Raw genomic sequence first — 21,468 nt, 5'->3', positions numbered from 1 at the left:
ACCTATACCCATTTTTTTAAAAAGTTTTAACTTGTACCAACTTTTTAAACAACTTCAGCTACCTTTCTCCTCCTTATCCTCCTTCGTTTTCTTCTTCTTCTTCTTCTTCTTCTTCTTCTTTCTTCTATTGCTGTTGGTGCTGCTATGAATGGGATGATTGCCATAAATATGTTTATCAGATTATTTGAAAATAAATTATAAATAATTACGTAAGTTAGTAGACAATAATTTATGAATATTTCCACGTACGTAAGTTAGTAAACAATGATAATTATATTCTTTTCATGTTTATTGTTTCCAAAATTTATGATTTAGATACTGTTGACAATCTGATTATTTATCTAGTATGTTAGAAAGCTTTTTCAGAAACTTCAGCCTATATAGTGCTGAAGTTTTTACAAATGAACTAAATAACTTCAGCATCTTCTGCTGAAATTTTTGAAAAAGCTTTATGACAAAACTAATGAATCCAGAACATAAAAACTTCAGCTTTTAGTGCTGAAATTTTTATAATGAACTAAATAACTTCAGCATCTTCTGCTGAACTTTTTAAAAAGCTAATCCAGGACAAAAAATCTTCATGCTTATTTAGTGTTGAAGTTTTTACAAATGAACTAAATAACTTCAACATCTTCTGCTGAAGTTTTTGAAAAAGCTTAATGACAAAACTAATGAATCCATGACAAAAAAACTTCAGCTTATTTAATGCAATTACAAACAAAAACTTCAGCAAATAGAGAACAAAACTTCAGCTACTATGCTTAAGTTCAACAATTACAAACAAAAATTTTAGCAAATAGAGAACAAGACTTCAGCTTATATGCTTAAGTTCAGCAATTACAAACAAAAAATTCAGCACACTTGCTACTTCAGGCCCGTCTACTAGAACGTTGTAGTTTTGCGTGATTGTCTTTGATACTTCAGCCCCGTATGCTGAAGTTACGCGAAAAAGCGGGTACGCTTGCAATTCTTTTTACAAAGCGGATAAAAATTAAAATGTGACCCAAAAAGCGGATATAGATGCAAATGGCCCGGAGAAAGAAGCCTAACGCACGGGAGCCGTTTGGCTTGGGATAACCCTCTAAGTATCGATCCTCACATGCTTGAATCTGCATACTTCTCCAACTGGAATTTGATTATTCAAGTTGTTGAACAACTCTTCAACACATAATAGATTTTTAACAATGGTTTCTTACACACAGAAACTTAATTAAATTTACAAAAATTACGAATCACACATTTAGTTTTGAAACCAACGAGAACAAAAAACTCATAAATTCTAGGACTAATTAACAAGCATCAAAAGTTTGTGGTTTGGATTGAAATATGAGCCAAATTTGAAATAGAAAATGAGTATATAAGAAGATGAGATGTGTTCATGTGTATCCCTTGTGTATTCCTCATGTATCACTTATATATATAATATATTTCTTCTATGTATCCTATGTATATTCGTGTATACCTATGTGTGAAAAACATGTGTTGCAGAAAAAAAAATTAACTCAATTTAACTACTGAATTATACTCCAAACAAGTTCAAATTATATTCAATCTTTTTCAGATTTTGTAGTCTCGTCTATGTGTTGTCAATGAATTCCAACTATATTTATTAAAAAAAATATCTTTTTATATTTTTTGAATGTTATATACTATTAATAACTTTTTGTGGAAAAAGGTTAAATGGTAAAAATGGCTAAGTGATAGTAAATATTTTTTAATCATAAAAATAATAATTTATGATATTTCCTATGTAACTTTATATGACACCTCTATCCCAAGAAAATCGAGAGACTTATGAATATTCACTTTCGTTAATTTGCAAACACCGGCTTAAAAGTAATTAATGGGCACTGAACTCTATAACTAGGGTGAAGTACACAAATAGTCATCAAAGTGGATGGTCTTTAACTTTTGTTCCTACTTGTTCCAATTTGTTGTTATAATTGGACTAGTACTTCAACTTCGATAATAACTAAGCCCAACCCAAGAGGGTGTGCACACATAAAAGGGGCATTTGCATCTATACTCGCTTTTTGTGCCACATTTTAACTTGTATTCACTTTGCCAAAAAAATTGCAAACGTACCCGCTGTTTCGCATAACTTCGGCATACGGGGCTGAAGTAGCAAAGGCAATCACGCAAAACTTCAGCATTTTAGTAGTCAGGCCTGAAGTTCAGCTCTAGAGCTGAAGTTTTTGTGTTGTAAATGGGAAACTTCAGCTCTAGCTGAAGTTTTTTACCACCTATTAATATTACATACTAGAGCTGAAGTTTCCAGTTACAACACAAAAACTTCAGCTCTAATATTACATACTAAAATTTTTGTGTTGTAACTGAGAAACTTCAGCTCTTTGGAAACTCAATTCCATCTTGGTTGTGAAATTCTCTCTTATAACTTCTTCATTTTTGTTCATTTGTGATTTCCGAAATGGGCAGTCTCCTAATACCAGATGGTGTTCCCTCTCCAACTCAAGATGCTGAAACACTCAGGAAATCCTTCAAAGGATCTTTTTTCTTTCTCTTTTTCACAACCAAGATGGAAATACATTACTCCTGCTTGCTAATGCATAAGCAGATTTTATTAATGTTAATCAAGCACAATAGAATGATGATACAGCAGAAGAAACAGATAAATACTTCACTCCCAAAGAAGAAGCGGAGTTTTGGAACCTGGAGGAATCAGAATTTAGCTTGATAAAAATTATTCTAGTCTTTGAGAATTGAGAGGAGTAGGAGCACAAAGGAAAACGAAGAGGAGAAGGAGGAGAAAGGGAGCTGAAGTTATTTAAGAAGTGCGTACAAGTTAAATGTTTTAAAAAAAGGGTATAGTTTAAATGGAGACGACCAAATAGAGCGCCTCGTGCAATTTTTACCACATAAAAGCCCAACTTTATATTACTTTGGGCCAAAATATACTTGAAGCCCAAATGTCAAGTGAATGAACAGAACATTTTCCGCAGATGTTCCCCCAGCACCAGTCTTTTCCCTGAGTTTACTACTCAAATCAAAATTCAATTCACCAGTCAGTCAGCCTTGTTTCCTGTTTACATGAATTTCCGCCAATGAATAAGGCCACGAAAACAGCAGCGTTAATCAATTCTCAGGCCAACCCATTTCAACTAAAGGCCTCTCTTTTTCATTCTTCCCCAATCTTGGAACGCAGAAGACGCACTCAATGGGATTCTGTTAGTCTCCTTTTCTCTCCGTCTTTCACATAATTTCGTTTAATTTTGTTGTTTATTTGGATTTTATCCAGTTTCAGTTTGTGGGGTTTCTTTTATTTTGTAATATATGAATATTTCTGTGTGCAAAAAGCTGTCTTGGAAATGGAAATTAGGCAATTTTGGTGGTAGTTGTTGACAAAAACTGAACTCCCTCCCTTTGGTGTTATTTCCTTGTTAGTCCTTTCAAAAAAGATTGACGCGTTTTAGAAGTTAGAACATTTAACTTAAATTTTTTGTTTTTCTGGTTTTGAGGATTGTGAATTAGTGCTTTCTGCCTTTTAATTTGTGGTAATAGAAGTAGGTATTGTAATGTTTGATAAAGTTCGTTCCTTTTTCCATGTTGTGCAGGGGAGAAGTGCTTATAAGGGCTCATCAAGGGTGAGCCACTGTTAAATATTACTACTGTGCAAAGAATTCTTTTTTCACATTGTATCATGTCATTCTAATTGGATTGTTTAATTTCAGAAACAAAAATCTGTGCTTTCCTTCAGATTGTCTAGTGGAATTACATTTTATGTTGTGTAATAGGAATCTGACTTCGGTTTGAGTAATGGGAACTAAAAATCCAGTTCATTACCTGCTACTATATGGTACTTTGCCAATTTAGCTTCTTAGGTTAGCATATCATTTAAGACATGAAGAAGGTTAAGGAAGAGGCTAACCTTGTTGTTTTAAATTTTATTTCTTCTTGACATGATATATAGAAAAATTCCCAAGAGTTTAACAAAATAAACTAGCAAAATTGCATTTTTTTAACTAATTGGTGAAAAGTTAAAATTATACTGTAAATAAAAGAAAATTTTAAAAAACAAAGAAATTGAGAATGCTTCAACTCTGTCCTAGCTTGTTAACATTCCATGGTTGGTGTGGCTGGTTACTTAAGTATTTTGTGTCGCTGAATTTTGGAGTCATCTCGGGTTCCTGTTTAACCTTGAACTGTTGATCTATTAGTTTACAACAATTCACTTGTTTTGTGTCTTGTCTTGTCATAGTTCTAAAGTAAATATGAATTATCCTGTCTTCTGTAGTAGTAATTGGTAATGTTAAACCCAAGTGTGAAATACATTTGACAAAAAGTTAATTTTTTTTTTATTGAGGGGGAAAAATCAAGTTTGATGGATGGAGTGAAAGATGTGAAAGTCCACATAGTTTGTCCTGTATAAACTACGTGTAACCAATCAACGCATATGCATTTTCGCCAAACAATACCAATGTTGATTTTTTTTTTTTAAATGCTTATAAAGGTCATTTAAACAGTAGTCTGTCCACATGATTTGTTGCTACCAAGTAGCTTTCCCAATCATCCTAGTACGCAAAACCTAAAAATCAGCTACATGATATTATGCTTTCTTTTGTCCTAGACCAAAGAGATTGGCAATAATACTATGCCCTCTGCTTGTGTGGATTCTTGGCTTGAGGAAACTTAGATTTTGGGGTAGGATTTAGTAAGTCTAATAAGTTTTTGAAGTTCCATTCTTTCCCAGCAGGGCAAAACCTCTGCTTTAAGAAAAAGTGTATAACCCCATGGCTATGAACCAAACCTTTACGCTGTTGTCTTCATGCGAATATAGGCTTTGAGTTGATTGAAACTCATAGATTGATAATGATAACCATTTAATGGACGTCAGAAGACAGATGTGTTCATGTTCCTCACTGGCCGAAAGATGTGTTCATCTTGTGATTAAACTATATAGCATGGGCTCATTATGTTGGGATCGCCCTCTCACCGAGTTTCAGTCTGAATGATGCAGGTCCTCTAGGCGTATAGGAAGATTCTTTTGGTGCTGAGTGGTGTTTGTTTGTCTTAGTCAATTGATTTAATGAGATTAGACCGCATCTTCCAGTAATTGGGTTACATTTCTTATATATGTTGTTTTATGTGAGTGTTACCAAAAAGTAATGGTTCTGATACAATAAAACTACTCCTTGACCTCAAACTAGTTGGGTCTGTTTCATGAATTTTCAATATCCATTCCGCTCCATTTGGATCAGCTTCATCCCATTGCGCAATAGCCTGTCTTTTAAGACAAGTAGTGGTTCTAACACCAAGGGTGTGCTTTAGTGGTCAATGTAGTGGGAGGGGAACTATGCGGTCTTATGTTCAAATCTAAGCAGAGGCAAAAGATACTAGGTGGTTTCTTTCCATTTGCCTAAGCTTTGGTGGGCAGAGCCGCAGAGTTACCTGGTACCCATATTGTTCGGAGGTTGCAGGTCCCTAGTGGAATAGTTGAGGTGTGCAAGAGGTGCCTCGGCTACCACCGTCATAGAAAAGAAGAGACAAGTAGTGGTTCTATTAAGCAGATAAAATCCTACTCGGCCAGCATTCTATTTTAGTTACAGTGATATGCTTCTTTTTCCAACGTTTTAGGTGAATTGTTATGTTGATTGGCAGCTACAGGTCCCTAGTGGAATAGTTGAGGTGCGCAAGAGGTGCCTCGGCTACCACCGTCATAGAAAAGAAGAGACAAGTAGTGGTTCTATTAAGCATATAAGATCCTACTCGGCCAGCATTCTATTTTAGTTACAGTGATATGCTTCTTTTTCCAACGTTTTAGGTGAATTGTTATGTTGATTGGCAGCTACAGGTCCCTAGTGGAATAGTTGAGGTGTGCAGGAGGTGCCTCGGCTACCACCCTCATAGAAAAGAAGAGAAGTAGTGGTTCTATTAAGCATATAAAATCCTACTCGGCCAGCAATCTATTTTAGTTACAGTGATATGCTTCTTTTTCCAACGTTTTAGGTGAATTGTTATATTGATTGCCAGCTTTTGTTGCAGAGGTCAAACTTCTACTCCAGAAGATATAGGAAGCTGAACTCAAGGGAGACACTGTTTGAGAATGTCAATGCATTTGCTGAACAGTTTTTTCAGGTCATTCATGAGCCAAAATAGATTATTTAATTCTGAATTCATGTTCCTTTAAAATGCTTCTAGTGGTATAAATGCTTTCTTCCAAATTTTCTAATTTATAGAATGGTCATTGGAACTTTCTATATGCTAATATAGTTATAAGGCATTATTTTGTGCACTTTGTGAGTGTATGATGGTTGTTAAGTGGGGCATGGAAGATCCATAGGAAGGAGAAAAAAAGAAAGCCCAATCCAGGTAGGGCACAATTACCGATTTCGGCAGTTTAAGATGGTTCTCTGAGAGGAAGCTATTAAAGTTTGACTATAGCTTGGGTTGGACTGATGGGAGCTTGGCGCTTAGCATAGGCTTGATCATGTTTAACCTTGGTTTCCTTCTCAGAATGGTCAGTAATAAATTTGATAAAATGTGGCAACAATCTAGTAAATCCATAAGGTTTCTCATTCAATATCTGGTTGATCCCAAAAAATATGGATCTTCAAGATAACTTCATAAATTTACGAATATCATGTGGCAAAGCTTGCTCCTAGCTCAAAGAGTTATGTAAGACCAAATGCCCCAAGAAGTCTTATTCTTATGTATTAGAAAAGAGTATGCAGTGAAGCTAAGGAATGTGAACATATTTGCGAAGATTAAAAATATTATGATTAGATCGGTTTGTGTTATATTCGCTTGGTTGGCGGATACATTAGGTTATGGGGGTGTACTTTTACTTGGATTAGCACACTCTCCAATAGCATATGTGTATTTAGCTAGTTGAATGAATCGGCAACTTCATTAAATTAACTACTATCTCTAATTAAAAAGTGACTGTTAACAAAACGGAGACTATTCTGTTATCACCACTCCAGTTTTGTCATTAGTGTTGAAGGTGTGTGATCATCTCATCTAAAAGTTTAAGCTGTTAGAGAGAGCACATTGTTATTTACTTAATCATATTTTCAACACGCCCCATCACGTCACATGTGGACCTGATTCTTTTTCATGGGCCAAACATGTGGAATTTATTTTTATAATGCCTGGCAGTGAGACTTGAACCCAGGACCTCTGTATGCTCTGATACCATGTTGAAGGTGTGTGACCATCTCATGTAAAAGCTTAAGCTGTTAGAAAGAGCATAGTATTATTTATTTAATTATATTTTCAACAATTAGAATATTGAAGAAGTTAATGATCATTTCAGTGGAATGGAGGAGAGGGGATAGGAAATTATAAAATACTCGAAAAGGATGGCTGCGTGTTTGAAGGGTTGTTCTTTCTGTTTTGGCCCGTTATAGTACCTTCTGTTAGCATATGAGTGAATTTATCATTTCGACGTGTTTTACATGTGCACTCTTTATCTCTCTTATGAATGCACCTGTAGAAATGAACTGAGGAAGTGTTAGATGACCTTGACAACCTCATTTTTCTGAAGTTGGATTGCAGTTGAATTTGCTTTTTGTTGACATCTAGCTTGGAATGCCCCAACATAGTTTTTCCGTGCTAATCAGTATAACCAGCAGCACGAATTCTCACTGGTAGATCAACTTAATCATACTCAGGAGGGGACTTGGTGAATGTGCAGTTTCATGGTGAACTCTAAAATTGTGGATGCTTCCAAAAAGTTGATTCATTATTCATCTGGAAACTGGCAGTAGAAAGATGAAAAAGGGATCAGTTGTGTCATTTTCTGGACCTTCCAGTGGGAAAACAACAGGAAAATATAAGAACGCATTGAGTGTCTAAGCAGAAAATGGAAAACGTTCATCATCCTCTTGACTTATTTGGCTTAGCTAGATGCTTGATAATGACATTGACGCTTGTTTGGTAGTTGGGCAAGACTGTCGTGCAGCTCCTTGGCTAATGGGTAAATCATTAATGAATAAAGCCGAGGTCTTTTATTTGAACATGTAAAGTGCGAGACGATCTTTGAGGGCACAATCTGCTATTTGCTTGATATGGAATTGAAATTTAAAAATGATTTCAATTCGTTGTTATTGCTAACATTGAATAATTTAGGGGTCATTTGGTTCAGAGAATTTTTTTGCAGTGATTGTACTTCATCAAAACAAAAAATAAAAAAGGTAATGCAGCGATTGTAATGCAGAGAATATTTCTTGTTGAATATTTTATCCAGGTCTTCTTAATACCTTTAGGGGTCGTTTGGTAGGGTGTATCACGCTTCGTCGCTTAAAGCGCGAAGCGACAGTGTATCGCTTCTGGCTGCTCGAAGCGATGCGATCTTGAAAAGCGCGCGCTTCACTAGCTGAAGCGACGAAGCGAGAAAATCGACGAAGCGATCGCTTCTTTTACAAAAGCGCACTGGCCCTTTTTTAAAAAAAAAACTTGGGGTCTGTTTTTTAATTATACAAAAAAGACCCCTAAATAGTCACAACAGACCACTGCTTCTCCCGTCAAAACAGAGACATCGACAAAGGGCTAGGGTTGACCCCTTCTCTCTCAAGCTCGAGCTCGACCACTGCTTCTCCAGTCCAGGTAATTTCTTTCTCCTTTCTTCTTCATTTCTTCTTCTCCTTTCTTCTTCTCCTTTCTCCTTCTCCTTTCTTATTTTTCTTCTGCTTCTGCTGCAGTGCTGCTTCTGCTGCTTCTTCTTCTGCTTCTGCTTCTTCTGCTTATTTTTCTTTTGCTTCTGCTTCTGCTTCTTCTTCTGCTTATTTTCCTTCTGCTTCTGCTTCTTCTGTTGCTTCTTTTTCTGCGTCTGTTTCTGCTTCTTCTGCTGCTTCTGCTTCTACTTCTTCTGCTTCTTTTTGACTACTACAAGTCGATCCCTATCCCTAATTGATGAAGATGAAAGTGATCATGAAGAGGAGGGGGAAGAAGAAGATGACGAGCAATATGAAGATAATAGAGGAATTCAAGATTTTGACAATCTTGAAGAAGAAGAAGAGTAGAAGAATAAGATGTTGATTCTAGTAATTTAGTACCTTTGATTTTACTTGTCCTATGGTTTGTGGATGATTTGGTGGTACCTAGTACCTACTTTTAAGTATTTAAATTGAAGTTTTTGATTATTTATAATTTTACATTATGTTTTTTAAGAATTGCGCTTCACTTTAATAAAGTGTGCGCTTCGCTTTTGAAGCGAGGCGAGCCCTTGTCGCTTTTTTGCGCTTCGCGCTCTCAAAAACACTGGGGTGTATATGGATAGTAGGATGTATTAGTAATGCTGGGATTAGTTATATTGGGATTAATTATGCTGGGATTATTTCTTATCGACCGTTTGGTTTGGTGTATTCTAGGCTTTGAAAGGACAGTTCTGTATTTATACATGCTTATCCATGTATTAAAAATTATGGTATTGCTAATGCCATGGTCTGCTATATATAAAAATAGTAGTGAATTTGGTGTATAACTAATACAGATATTAGTTATACATAGGTTGGAGAAAACTACCAAACAAGGCATTAATAATGCCAGAGTTAATACATGCACTATTTTCATCCTAGCAAGCGACCCCTTATTGTTATTCCACACCGTATGCCGCATAAAATAATACATAGATTCCTGCATAACTTATACATATACATGTATTATTTACGAGGAAAAGCAAACTAGTACCAAACAATGTACAAAACAATGCGAAGTTTTATACCATGATTAATTCCCTAAACTAACCAACCAAACGAGCACTAGTACATTCAACAAGGGAGGTTCCTCTTTTCCAGTAACACGTTCTTCTCGTGTTGCTGACAACATTATTCTCTTCCTAGAAAAAGGGGCTTCAAGTTTAAAGCTTGGAAATTTTTGGCCGTATCAAGTAGCTGCTTACATCACATTCAGTTTTCAAAGCCTTTAGACTATCACTTTCGAAGGGTTCTCTACAAAGAATTATGTTGCCACCTTCCAGCGTATATATGTTCTCAAACGCATTTACATACTCCATTTAACTCTGAAGTCCTAAAAGTCAAGAGTAGTTACCCAATATACCTATTTCTTTCTTTGCTTTGAAGAAACTATTCTATTATAACGTTGTTTTTCGGCATTTCAGGGCTGGCAGCCTGACCGTGATGAATATGACCCATCTTCAAGCCGAGACAGTTCATGGTTTAGACGAGATTTCAGGGCCAGTGGAAACAAAGGGGGAAGATCAAGGAACAAAGGACCACATCAACAGAGTAAGTGCACCTTTTGTAGTGGAATTCAGTGTATAGAGTCTGGAGAATTTCCCCTTTCTTGGAGTTCAATCTTGTAAAATGCAACTATTTTTAGCTCTAAAAGTGTCATTTAAAGAAGCATATTTTTCTTTCTTTGTGTATTTCGTTTGTCAAACCAGGCCATTTAGCTATCATCAGTCTGTGCCTTTCGAGTATTGAGCAATAACTGATTTTCATCATCTCCTTTTCAGGAGGTTTCCAATTCTTTGAGGATAATGATATTGAGATAGAGACCTTTTTCCGTTCAGCATTTGGCGGGAACAAATACTACTACTGGTCGTTTATGAATGAAGAACCACAATGGAGGAACTCATCAAGCTACTCTAACAACCATAGGTGGAATCAGAGATATCAATATTCAGACTATGATGAGTCAACAGACTCTGAAAATTCAGAGTCAGATTTGAGTTCGCAGCGTGTGACACTTGGATTGAATGCATCTGGCCCTTTGAATCTGGAAGATGTTAAGAATGCGTGAGTATTTAATAAACTTCCAACGAGAAAAAGATTTTACTTTCAGATGTGCTTTGATATCCTTATTGGCTAAAGTAACGTCTATATCACTGATTGCACATGCTTTACATTTGCAGATATCGTGTATGTGCACTGAAATGGCATCCTGATCGCCACCAGGGTTCATCTAAGGTATATCTATTTCATTATTACATATTTGTTTTGATGTTTTACCCTTTTCCACCCTCATCCATCATGCTCCGCTTGGCTTTTCCCTATGGTGCATACAGCGCAGACTACTCCATGCTTCATTTATGATCAATATGTTCATAGTGCTGTTTCATCTCAATGATTGGTCGAGCTCCTACTGCTGGTTCATGTATTAAATATAAATACACACACGCAAAAGCGAAAAAAGAAAAGGAACCAAAATTCAAGAAGTCAATATTCAGTACTTGTCACTCTTCTCATGTCAAGAGTGGAAGTCAGATCAGACTATTCAAGCCTTTCTTTATCTTTTCTCTGTAATACTGTTATAGGTAGATAACAAGTTTTTTGTTAATTGACAGGCCGTCGCAGAAGAGAAGTTCAAGGCCTGCAGTGCAGCATATCAATGTTTGTGTGATAAATTGGCATTAAGTTAGTAATGGAGCAGATAGTGATACATATCCTAAATCATCAGATGATGATTACTAAATTACTGAGGTTATTGGTTCCCCAGAGGACGTAAGATATACTAACCTACCAATAAATGAAGCACTTTATGATAGATGTTTATTATATTTCAAATGGCCTTTGCACACATAGGAAGCTATGTCGGATTAGATTATCTGGAAGCATTGACAAAGTGTTTGTAGTAGAGTTGTTTTGCCATGCTTCCAGTGTAAACTTATGTAATCTTAGCAATAATTTCTGTTCTTTTATAGCTGTGTTTAGGATGAAGAATTTGGTTTTGCCATCGTTTACCAAGCTAAACTCATAGTTATCAGTTTCCATGATATATCATACTGTATTTTTTTTAATATTTTTTTGTTGGCTTGTGGTTGCACATTTCTTGTATTATGAGAATTTATCATGAATTGATTAGTTTTTCGTTGATTCTCATCCTAAAGCAACCTAACTCCTCTATCCAGGTCTGAGACTGAATGTGTACAAGCTCACACAGGCGGGGATTGTTGTACATATCAGCTCTCATTTTCTCCTTTTTCCTCTCCAATGCATGTGCTCCTAACAAAACAGTTACAACCGGTTGATGATGTTTCGTAATTGTCCTGATCAACTAGAGGAATGTAAGAAAACTGCTTAAATGTTTCGGGAAGGGAAAATAGCTCTTTTAGTCCTTGAGTTATCGCTATATTCTGGTTTGGGTCCTTGTGTTATCCAACTGAACACTTTTGACCTTCAAAAACGCCAGTCATGCGCATCTTACCCTAGTTCTGCACATATTGAGACGTTCTCATTGAGAATAAGTCGTTGGGTTTCCTTGTTCATCTGATTTGTTTTATGAAATTGGATTCTAAAAGTGGATTACACTTAACTTTATCACGTGAGTACTCTGTGTTTAAGATTTTACATGATAATCAAAGCATATATATCGGAGTATTTTGTATTATTGTTCCTTGATGATCTACAAATTGTTCCAACTTCTATTAAAAAATACTTAGGAACATTATGATAAGATAAGATTTGCTTAATAAAAATTATTAAATGTTGAACTCCGTTGAGTTATCTCTCTATTCGCCTTCAAAATCTTCCAATTGTCTTCTACTTGAACTCCTGGGTGATCCAGTTGAACCAGCACTGACATTGTGGCTTTTTGGGTGGTCTTGCTTGCTTATCAGATCCATTGTAGAATTTAGTAACCTTCTCTTTCTTTCACTGCTTTACATGTTCTTCACATAGCTTCTATGTTTTGCAAAAAATAATAATAATAACAATAATAATAATAATAATAATAATAATAATAATAATAATAATAATAATAATAATAATAATAATAATAATAATAATAATAATAATAAATTAAAGAAACTCATTTGATGACTAAATCATTTACTAGTAGGCTTATGACCATGTTGAATTTTCAACGTTAAAAGATAATGGCAAGACATAAATTACAAAATAGAAACTTGAATTGTGAGTGCATAACCCAATATAAAATACCTTGTCAATTGCAAACACTTCAAAATCACATCTTCCGGTTGTTATGTTTTAGTTTTAATGATGAAAAATAATATAATTGCTTTTGGTGTAGGGACTCAAGGAAATCAACCAAGATCGAAATACAAAAAGAGAAGCAATCAAAGCTGAAGGAAGAAATCAATCAGAGACTGATTGAAGCATTCAAAAGGATTGATTGAAGTAAAAATCAGCGTTAAAAAGGAAAAGAAGCACTGAAAATCTGGCAAGATAATCAATCAGAAGCTATTACTGGAAGGACCCAGATTTAAAGAGCAAATCCGGCAGCTATCAAGACTTAAAGATGGAAAACTGTCAAAGTCCACACATCAAGGAAGAGTAACGTGAATTAATCTTATTCTTGAAAAGAATCAATTTCTTCCAAGGATCAAATCTCTTGGGTTGGCAAATCTCTTCGGTTTCAACGGTCTCCTACAAAGTATTTATACGCAACCATAGACACTACTGCAAAAAAGGATTCTAGCGGCAATAAATATTCGCTTTAGCGGCAATAAATATTCACTTTAGCGGCAATAATAATGGCTGCAAAAACTTTTACCAGCAATTAATTATTTGCCGCTGTAGCCAGCGTCGCTAAAAGCTTTACCGGCATTATTTAGATTGCTGGTAAAGATCTCAGTTATTGTCGCTAAAAAGATCTGACTTTTAGCAGCAATTACAATAGCCACTAAAAGTGCCCCTGAATCAACCTTTTTATATGGTTTTAATGGCTTTTGTTTTGGTCGGTAGTTATTTGTTTTATTGCCGATAAAAGAAAATTAAGGATCATTATAATGGCATCAAAATGTCAGGAAACATTATACCTATTTTTCATTTAAAAGGTGATTCCAACATCATTAATATGCTTATTAGTGATAATATTCGCACTAAATAATAACATAAAACTTTTTTGATAAAATAGGCTACCTTTCATCCTAAAAGACAATATATTTCTTTAAATTCACCTTGATATTGCAAGAGTGTCAACAACATAAAAAAAATACATCATTTGAATTCGAAAGCTAGTATCAGTATGAGTCAAATAACTACTATCATCAAATATTCATAATCCAAGACAGTAGTTAGCCTATTAACATTTCTCCAACACCCGGTTTCTGCAAATCTTGATCACAATAGTGTCTTCCTATGCTGAACTTCTTTTGCTTGTCTTCCACAATACAGTCATCTCTACATCTTCTCCTTTCACATACTACACTTGTTAGTTTTCATCTGCAAAATCGTCAAGGATCAGTACTTGCATGTCATCATTGAGCAAATACCAATAACTGAATCTATGATGACAAGGAAATTTTTCTCCAAGAGAATCAGAATTTCAATTATTAACCAGTGGAAATAATATTACAAGATAAACCAAATAAGTTGGTTGAAAAAAAGTATAAAAAGAAATAGGTAAAAGAGAAGTACAATAAAATAAAGAAACACAAGGATAATGCTCCCTTCCAAATACTCTAAAAGACACCAACAATTGCTTAAGTAAAACAAGTAACAAGGTTTCAGTTAGAATCACTTGAAGGATGATCTACTTCTTACATCTCAATATACATATGTTGAATGTAGAACCTATTGTTTTCTAACTTTCAACAATCAAGAGGAAAATGAACAACTTTAGTTTTGTGTGGCTCATGTAAGACAGTACTATCATCTTAGTTTTGAGATAGAAGCCGTCGAAATCAGTTACAATAGAATAGTAGTCAATGGATAGAAGCAGCATATGTTAAATCATAATCTTTATAACCACAGTATGTGCATCTGTATTATTGTCAATTTTTCCTAGAACCTCTAGTATAACACAACAAAATAAACTGCAGACTCAGAGATATATAGAAACTGATCCGAGATAAAGAGTAGTTTAGTAATTAACTGCATATTATGTCAAAGTATATCAATGGGAAGGTCTCTTACCTGAGAAGAAACAATAAGCAATGAGTAAGGCTTGACCCGTGATGAAAACGATTAAAATAAGTACAAAATTTTCCATGGCAAAAATAATTAGCAAACAATTCGACATGATCCCATGGAAAATCTTGTCTGAGTAATTCTTAAGGACCTTTGAGAATCAAATAGGATTACTTAATGGTATATCTCAGCCCAAAACAGAAGTAGCAGTGTATATGTAACAAAAAAAGAATATCAAGAGATCAAGAAACATCATCTCATGTGCTTATTTAAATGTTAAATGGGATTAGCTAAGCAAATAAATCACAATGCAATAATGTTTGTTCTTTAAAGAAGATTTGAAAGTAAATTTGGATCAGAGTTCTGAAGCAAGGGATGATTAAAAGTAAAATAAAAACTAGCATCAAACATGTCCATATTAAACAGTCTCAAGTTGGATAATGTCAAAGTCCCAACACAAAATAATAGGATTTCAATTTTAAGATTTAAGAGTACAGATAGGATGCTGAAATATACTTACTTGAAACTCAATTTTCAAGAAAGTGTGATAGTGTAACAGCACAGGATTCCTAGGAAGAAAGTTAATATGTAGACAAATGGGTGAGAAAAAAAAGGAAAAAAGCAATACAAACTGGAAGAATAACAGCAAGGCAAATAATAGAAAAATTGGTTGACTTGTTCAGGGAGATGGCAAATTACCAGCAATTTCTCACTTGTTCCTCGAGCATACACAACGAATGCACAATAGTTCATTTGGAAATTGAGAAGAAATTGATTAATACAGTAGAAAAAAATAAAATACAAGACAATGGTGGCTTGAGGAGTTGGTCTTTACCTGAATATTTATACTTTGGATTTCATTTTCCATAAGTTCTTTTAGAAGAGGAACCAATGTTAATCGGCTGCCAGTGTAATTCGTTACGACGTAGTTATATTTTTTGTATTAAATTAGATACAACAAAAACCAATACGATGAGAACATATTGAGAAGAAACTCAGAGTATTCAATAAGAAATAATAAAGTTATACTAGCAAAATATATAAAAGAATGCATATTAGAGGCCACTAATCTTGGGTACAGAGGCAGACCTACCTTGTGAGTAGAGGGGTCACCAGCACCCGATAGCCTCGGCAAAAATTGTGTATATGTGTCTGCATATACATCCCGAAACTCTTATATAAATTAATTGTGCCCCCAGCATTCACAAAATATGAGCAGCTACGTTGGTCGAGCAGCCCGCTTGCACTCCTTCTGTACCTAGCCATCCAACATTCAAGACACAACTACGGCATAGTTACACATTTTTTGTTTCTCTTTTTTCATTTTTTGAATTCAACGGTAATAATAGTTCTCTGTATCTTGGCAGTTAACTTCATTTACATTTTTCTTTTATCTTTTATGAATTCAACATTAATTTAATAGTAGTAGCCAACTTAATTTATTTTTTTCTTTTACAAATCTCTCCCTCAAAAACCCCAAACCCAACTTCTATCCAATCTCCAGTATTGGAAAAAATGCACACTCTTGTGCATTTAACATTCACTTCGGAAAGTTGATGACCTTATTGCAGTGTTCTAAAGTCAGAAAAATAACAGAGAAGCCAAACACTTTTCTTATGCCTCTAAACTCTTGTGCATAATACCTAGGCATATATTGAATAGATATTTTAATACCTACAATAACTTCAAGAGAAATATTACCACCTTATTGATGCATCAAAGTCTGAAAATATATGCATATGCCAGATTGCCAATTATCAGGGAATTATTTGTAACACATGTCACAAAAATAAAAAATAAAAATAAAGTTTGAAATAGGGTAGTGCAAATCATAGCTAGTTAGTAGGGGCAAAATATTATCAAGATTCAAGATCTTGTCTAAATTGAATAACTCATTACCTGGTAAAATAGTCCTCATGATTACATCACAAGCTACGTAATTTTGAAGGCAGATATATGAATGCAACTGGTTTTGACATTTTAACAAATACCTAAAAACAATAATGAACAAAATTAGTTACCACATACTTGCATAGATATTTCTTGAGCTTTTCACAAATGTAACAACGACAAAGAGAGAAAGAATAAGGAAATTAGTAACCTTAACTATGTGAGTCACCTTAGGGTTTCTCCTCCCAATTTGTTGTACTTAATTTTGCTTCCCCTTCTCACCTTAACAGATATACCTTACTCTTCGATCGCAACAAGGAGAATTTTACGGAGATAATTGTTTTGGTAGGGTGGAAGGAAAAGTAGAGTGAAATCAAGTGGTTGAGGAAAGAGTTTGAAATTTTGATGAAGGCGAATGAAGTTAGCGAAGAGAGGGAAATGGAAAATAAGAACTTAGCTTTTGGAGGGAAGATGAAAATTAATGTTGTTGTTACGAAACAAATACTATAAAGTAAAGACAAGTATAGAGAGAAACTGATATATTATTCGAATTTAAACTGATGTATATAATGAACTGAAATCTCTTCTATTTATAGAAGAAAGGAAGCTGCTCTGTAAGCTGCTACTACAAGCTGCAGTGTAAGTTGTAAGCTGCTGTGTAAGTTGTTACTGTACCAGATATGGATAATCTTCTACTGAGAGCAATATTTATCCATAACGGAGTACTGAATGGATAAGCTTATTATACCCGGTATGGATAATCTTCTACTAGGGGTAATGTTTATCCATAACTGAGTACTGAAAAGATAAGCTTATTATACCTGATATGGATAAATTTCTACTGGGGGTAATGTTTATCCATAATCGGGTACCGAAGTGATAAGTTTCTTCAGGAAGCTTATTTCCAATATAGTACTAAATAGATAAACATATTTACGGTGGAGTCCCATATGGATAAGCTTCTTCAGGAAGCTTATTTACAACGGAGTACTAAATGAACATCCATAATATAATATATTTATAACACTCCCCCTTGGATGTTCATTAAAAGATAATGTGCCTCATTAAAACCTTACTAGGAAAAACCACGAGGGAAAAAAATCCCAGTGAAGGAAAAAGAGTACACATATTTAGTAAGACGCATTTCTAGGTGCCTCATTAAAAACCTTATAAGGAATACCCCATGGGAAAAACCTTAGTAAGGGAAAAAGAGTGCATCGCGTATTTTACTCCCCCTGATGAAAACCTTGTTTCAAATATTTGAGTCTCCGCATTCCAATCTTGTATACCATCTTCTCAAAAGTTGAAGTTGGCAAAGATTTAGTGAATAAATCTGCTGGATTATTACTTGAACGGATTTGTTGCACATCAATGTCACCACTTTTCTGAAGATCGTGTGTGTAGAATAATTTTGGTGAAATGTGCTTCGTTCTATCTCCTTTTATAAATCCTCCCTTTAATAGTGCTATGCATGAAACATTGTCTCCGTATAATATTGTGGGTCTTTTATCACATTCCAACCCACATGTTTCTCGAATGAATCACTGATCTCAATCATATGCATTCCCTGCTTGCCGGTTTGAAATCGAACTTTATGGGTATCGGATAAATAACCTGCATTACCAATATGATTTGCACCACTTTTGTTAGCATTAGCAAGATAAATAAGTGCATCATCTACACCGAGATAGAGTATTTCAGGACCAAGGAGTTCCTCGTCCTCTTTTGGAGGTCGGAACAAATCCTTATTTACTTCAAGTGATCGAACAACCATTGGTGTATTCAATGGGTGCGCTTTGTCCATGTAAAAGCGTTTTAAGACCCTTTCTGTATAGGCAGATTGATGGATAAAGATCTCATCTGCTAAATATTCAATTTGCAGACCAAGACAAAGTTTTGTCTTTCCAAGATCTTTCATCTCAAATTCTTTCTTAAGATATTCAATTGCCTTTTGAAGCTCTTCTGGAGTTCCAACAAGATTTATGTCATCAACATAAACAGCAAGTATAACAAATTCTGATGCCATTTTCTTTATAAAAATACATGGACAAATAACATCATTTATGTAACCTTCTTTCAGCAAATATTCACTAAGGCGATTATACCACATGCGCCCAGATTGCTTTAAACCGTACAAAGATCTTTATAATTTGATCGAGTACATTTCTCAAGACTTTGAATTATATGCTTCGGGCATTTTCAATCCTTCAAGGATCTTCATATAGATTTAGCCAAATAAGTCATATAGGTTAAGACTTGTATCTAAATGGTATGACATCTTCAAGTGTCTGGACTGCTAGTCCGATCCTCACAATCTTTTACAATATTGTGCACTATATTGTATTAAATATATCGTCGACGATCATTTTGTGTCAGTTCTGAAGCGACATAACTTGTGGAGATCTCATCACTTTCTTTATTTTCAGGTACCTGAACTTTTTCGGGAGTTTCATGAAATGTTATGTCGTGGGCTCTTCTAGAGCATATTTCCTCCTCATTATGATCATTTTGATCATTAGCTCCTACTATTTTTCAAGGATTGTTACCTTTGGAACCGATTGGTCTACCACGCTTCATGCGTACAGTAAACTCTATCCTTCAGGGACTTTAATTTTAATAGGAGCATTTGCAGCTGAAATATGATATTTAATTTTAGATCAGCAAATGCTTCTGACATTCGACTTGAATTATCTTCTAAGTGAGGATCATGATAATTCGATTCATATAGCATATTTTTCAACTGCTTATTCCATCCCCCAAATGTTAGAAAAACTAACATATATCCCCAATCATCTTTGGGAAACATATCTTTGTGTATTATGGTAGAGAAATTAATCATATACCACGCAACAAAAGATAGTAAAAATATTTGGTTTCTGATCCTAAACCAATTGTGAAGGGAGGACTTATCATATATTGTTGATCTGATGCATACAAGTGCTGCTATATGCAATTTAGAAAATCTTAGACCAACACATGAAGCTTTGTTCTCATAAGCAATGGTTTAGACATTAATAGGAGGTATTCAATGCTAAACCAGCTTGGATATAAACCAGCATTATCAAGATGAACTGTCTTGATTTCATAATCTGAAAATTATGCTCTTAATCGAGAAAAGCAATTCCAAATGCCAAACTGCAGGTTGACAATAATTACACATGTAACCATCTCATATATGCACCTATAAGTGGTTCACATGATAGGTGAACGAGCCCATATTCACCTTTTATATATTTCAGAATCAGGGGTCTTAGTCCCAACTTTAGCTGGTATAATCAATTCATTATGAGAACAAGCAACACATGAGAATTCCTGAAGAATCTTCTAGTTCTTTAGTATATGCTTATCTGAATTCTCAAATAGCTCATTTAAAAATGGCAAATGAAAACTTCAAGTTTATCATGTCATGTGCTATCTCTTAGTAAACTTCTGGTTTACTATGGCATAAACTTTTGCTTTAGTAAACTTCTGGTTTACTGTGATACATGATATAGTACAAATTAAAGAATAAGGCAGGTAACTTCTCACATACATATTATTTTACCCCCTATGATTGTGGAAACATGAAGATTATCAATCTTCCAATCATTTGTAGTCTCAATATGATAGTCATTTGTATTAGTAAACTTCAGGTTTACTACAACATATGTTTTGACCATAATCATATAATATGAATGACATATTTGTATATAAGCTCTTCGAGAGCCTTCATTTATTATCCACAATCTAATATTTATCTGGCACTACTGGTGTCATGTATTCTTTAGGCAAACATTTAGCTCTTCAGGAGTTATTGATACATTTTGTACTATCAAATATTGCTCAGACACTGCTGGTGTCATGAGAGAAAATCACAATCAAATAAACAATGTAAAACAATTGTTTAAGCACACGAAAACTCTTCTTCATAATATTTTTCCACTTCAGGAGGCAATTTCAACTGTGTTACTTCTTCAGGAGCAAATTTAAAATACGAAATATTGAGTATATATTCTCTCAATTATATTAACTCTTCTGGAGGTGAATTGTAATGTATTCACATCAAGAGCGCGTTCATATTTACCCGACTTATTAGTATTGTCACATTCACTTCAGGGAATGGATTAATATTATCAAAAGTTCTCATCCTTCAGGAAATCGAACATAATTATCTGAATGCGCATTAATCACATCAAATTGTGATGCCTCAACCTCTTTTAAAATATTTACTACTTCAGGAGCAAATCGAGGCGTGCATTTAATATAGAGAATATTTATGTAGCTTATCTTCAATTGTAACTATAGAAAGCCTAAATTATCACTTCTGGTGATCATAGACATATACCACTTCTGGTGGTTAACAAAATATAATTACAATGAGATATATGAAATATAACTACTTCTGGTGGTTGTATATTTCTTGCAAACTCTGCTAGAGTTTAAGTTGATCTAATAATATTATCCATATTCTTTAAAATGACATAAATAAGATATATTATAGTAAACATCATTATCAAATCATAATTTTTCTTTATGTACAACAATTACATAACCATACTATCTATTACAAATAACAAAAATTAAAATATTTACATTTCTACAGATTCACCACCGATTACATGACTTGTTTCTCCTTCTGGGAGTGCAAAGTAATCAGCTACATCCAAATGCATGAAGTCTAAATTATCTTCAGAAATAAAATTTGCTTCAGCATTTTTCTCTGTCTTCTTCAGGGAGGCTTGATAAAGCTCAACCAGGTGCTTTGGCGTACGACAAGTACGTGACCAGTGCCCTTTTCCTCCACATC

The 21,468-nt window shown here is 34.5% G+C and overlaps 1 protein-coding gene and 1 long non-coding RNA gene across 7 annotated transcripts; one reads left to right on the top strand and one right to left on the bottom strand.

Moving 5' to 3' along the window:
* The first annotated feature begins 2,946 nt into the window (after nucleotides 1-2,946).
* Nucleotides 2,947-11,719, top strand: LOC104244432 (uncharacterized). The gene is made up of 7 exons (XM_009799844.2): nucleotides 2,947-3,185; nucleotides 3,573-3,602; nucleotides 6,001-6,093; nucleotides 10,079-10,205; nucleotides 10,436-10,718; nucleotides 10,835-10,889; nucleotides 11,267-11,719. Exons 1-7 carry the CDS (start codon nucleotides 3,063-3,065, stop codon nucleotides 11,339-11,341), a joined length of 786 nt encoding a protein of 261 aa, XP_009798146.1. The 5' UTR covers nucleotides 2,947-3,062; the 3' UTR covers nucleotides 11,342-11,719.
* Nucleotides 11,720-13,803: 2,084 nt separating this feature from the next.
* On the bottom strand, nucleotides 13,804-17,194 carry LOC104244433 (uncharacterized). Of its 6 annotated transcripts, none has more exons than XR_715494.2 (5): nucleotides 16,894-17,194; nucleotides 16,692-16,783; nucleotides 15,886-16,050; nucleotides 14,758-15,694; nucleotides 13,804-14,105 (listed from the first exon to the last, which is right to left on the bottom strand). It is a non-coding gene; the product is annotated as an uncharacterized lncRNA (long non-coding RNA). The 6 variants fall into 6 exon arrangements; XR_715495.2 differs by having other exon boundaries at nucleotides 13,804-14,798; nucleotides 15,313-15,694; nucleotides 16,894-17,190; XR_715492.2 differs by having other exon boundaries at nucleotides 13,804-15,361; nucleotides 15,492-15,694; nucleotides 16,894-17,189.
* Nucleotides 17,195-21,468: the final 4,274 nt, after the last annotated feature.

The sequence above is a fragment of the Nicotiana sylvestris genome, chromosome 3 (genome assembly GCF_000393655.2).
Source record: "Nicotiana sylvestris chromosome 3, ASM39365v2, whole genome shotgun sequence".
In the NCBI taxonomy this organism is placed as follows: Eukaryota; Viridiplantae; Streptophyta; class Magnoliopsida; order Solanales; family Solanaceae; genus Nicotiana; species Nicotiana sylvestris.
The sequence above is the reverse complement of the archived record's forward strand: the minus strand, read 5'-3'. Positions and strand labels throughout refer to the sequence as shown.

Excerpts from the sequence above, each read along its gene's own strand:
- LOC104244432 (XM_009799844.2), top strand. The coding sequence starts at position 3,063 with ATGAATAAGGCCACGAAAACAGCAGCGTTAATCAATTCTCAGGCCAAC. Across the intron at positions 10,206-10,435 it reads CAAAGGACCACATCAACAGA|GAGGTTTCCAATTCTTTGAG; the intron begins GTAAGTGCACCT and ends TCTCCTTTTCAG. Across the intron at positions 10,719-10,834 it reads CTGGAAGATGTTAAGAATGC|ATATCGTGTATGTGCACTGA; the intron begins GTGAGTATTTAA and ends TTACATTTGCAG.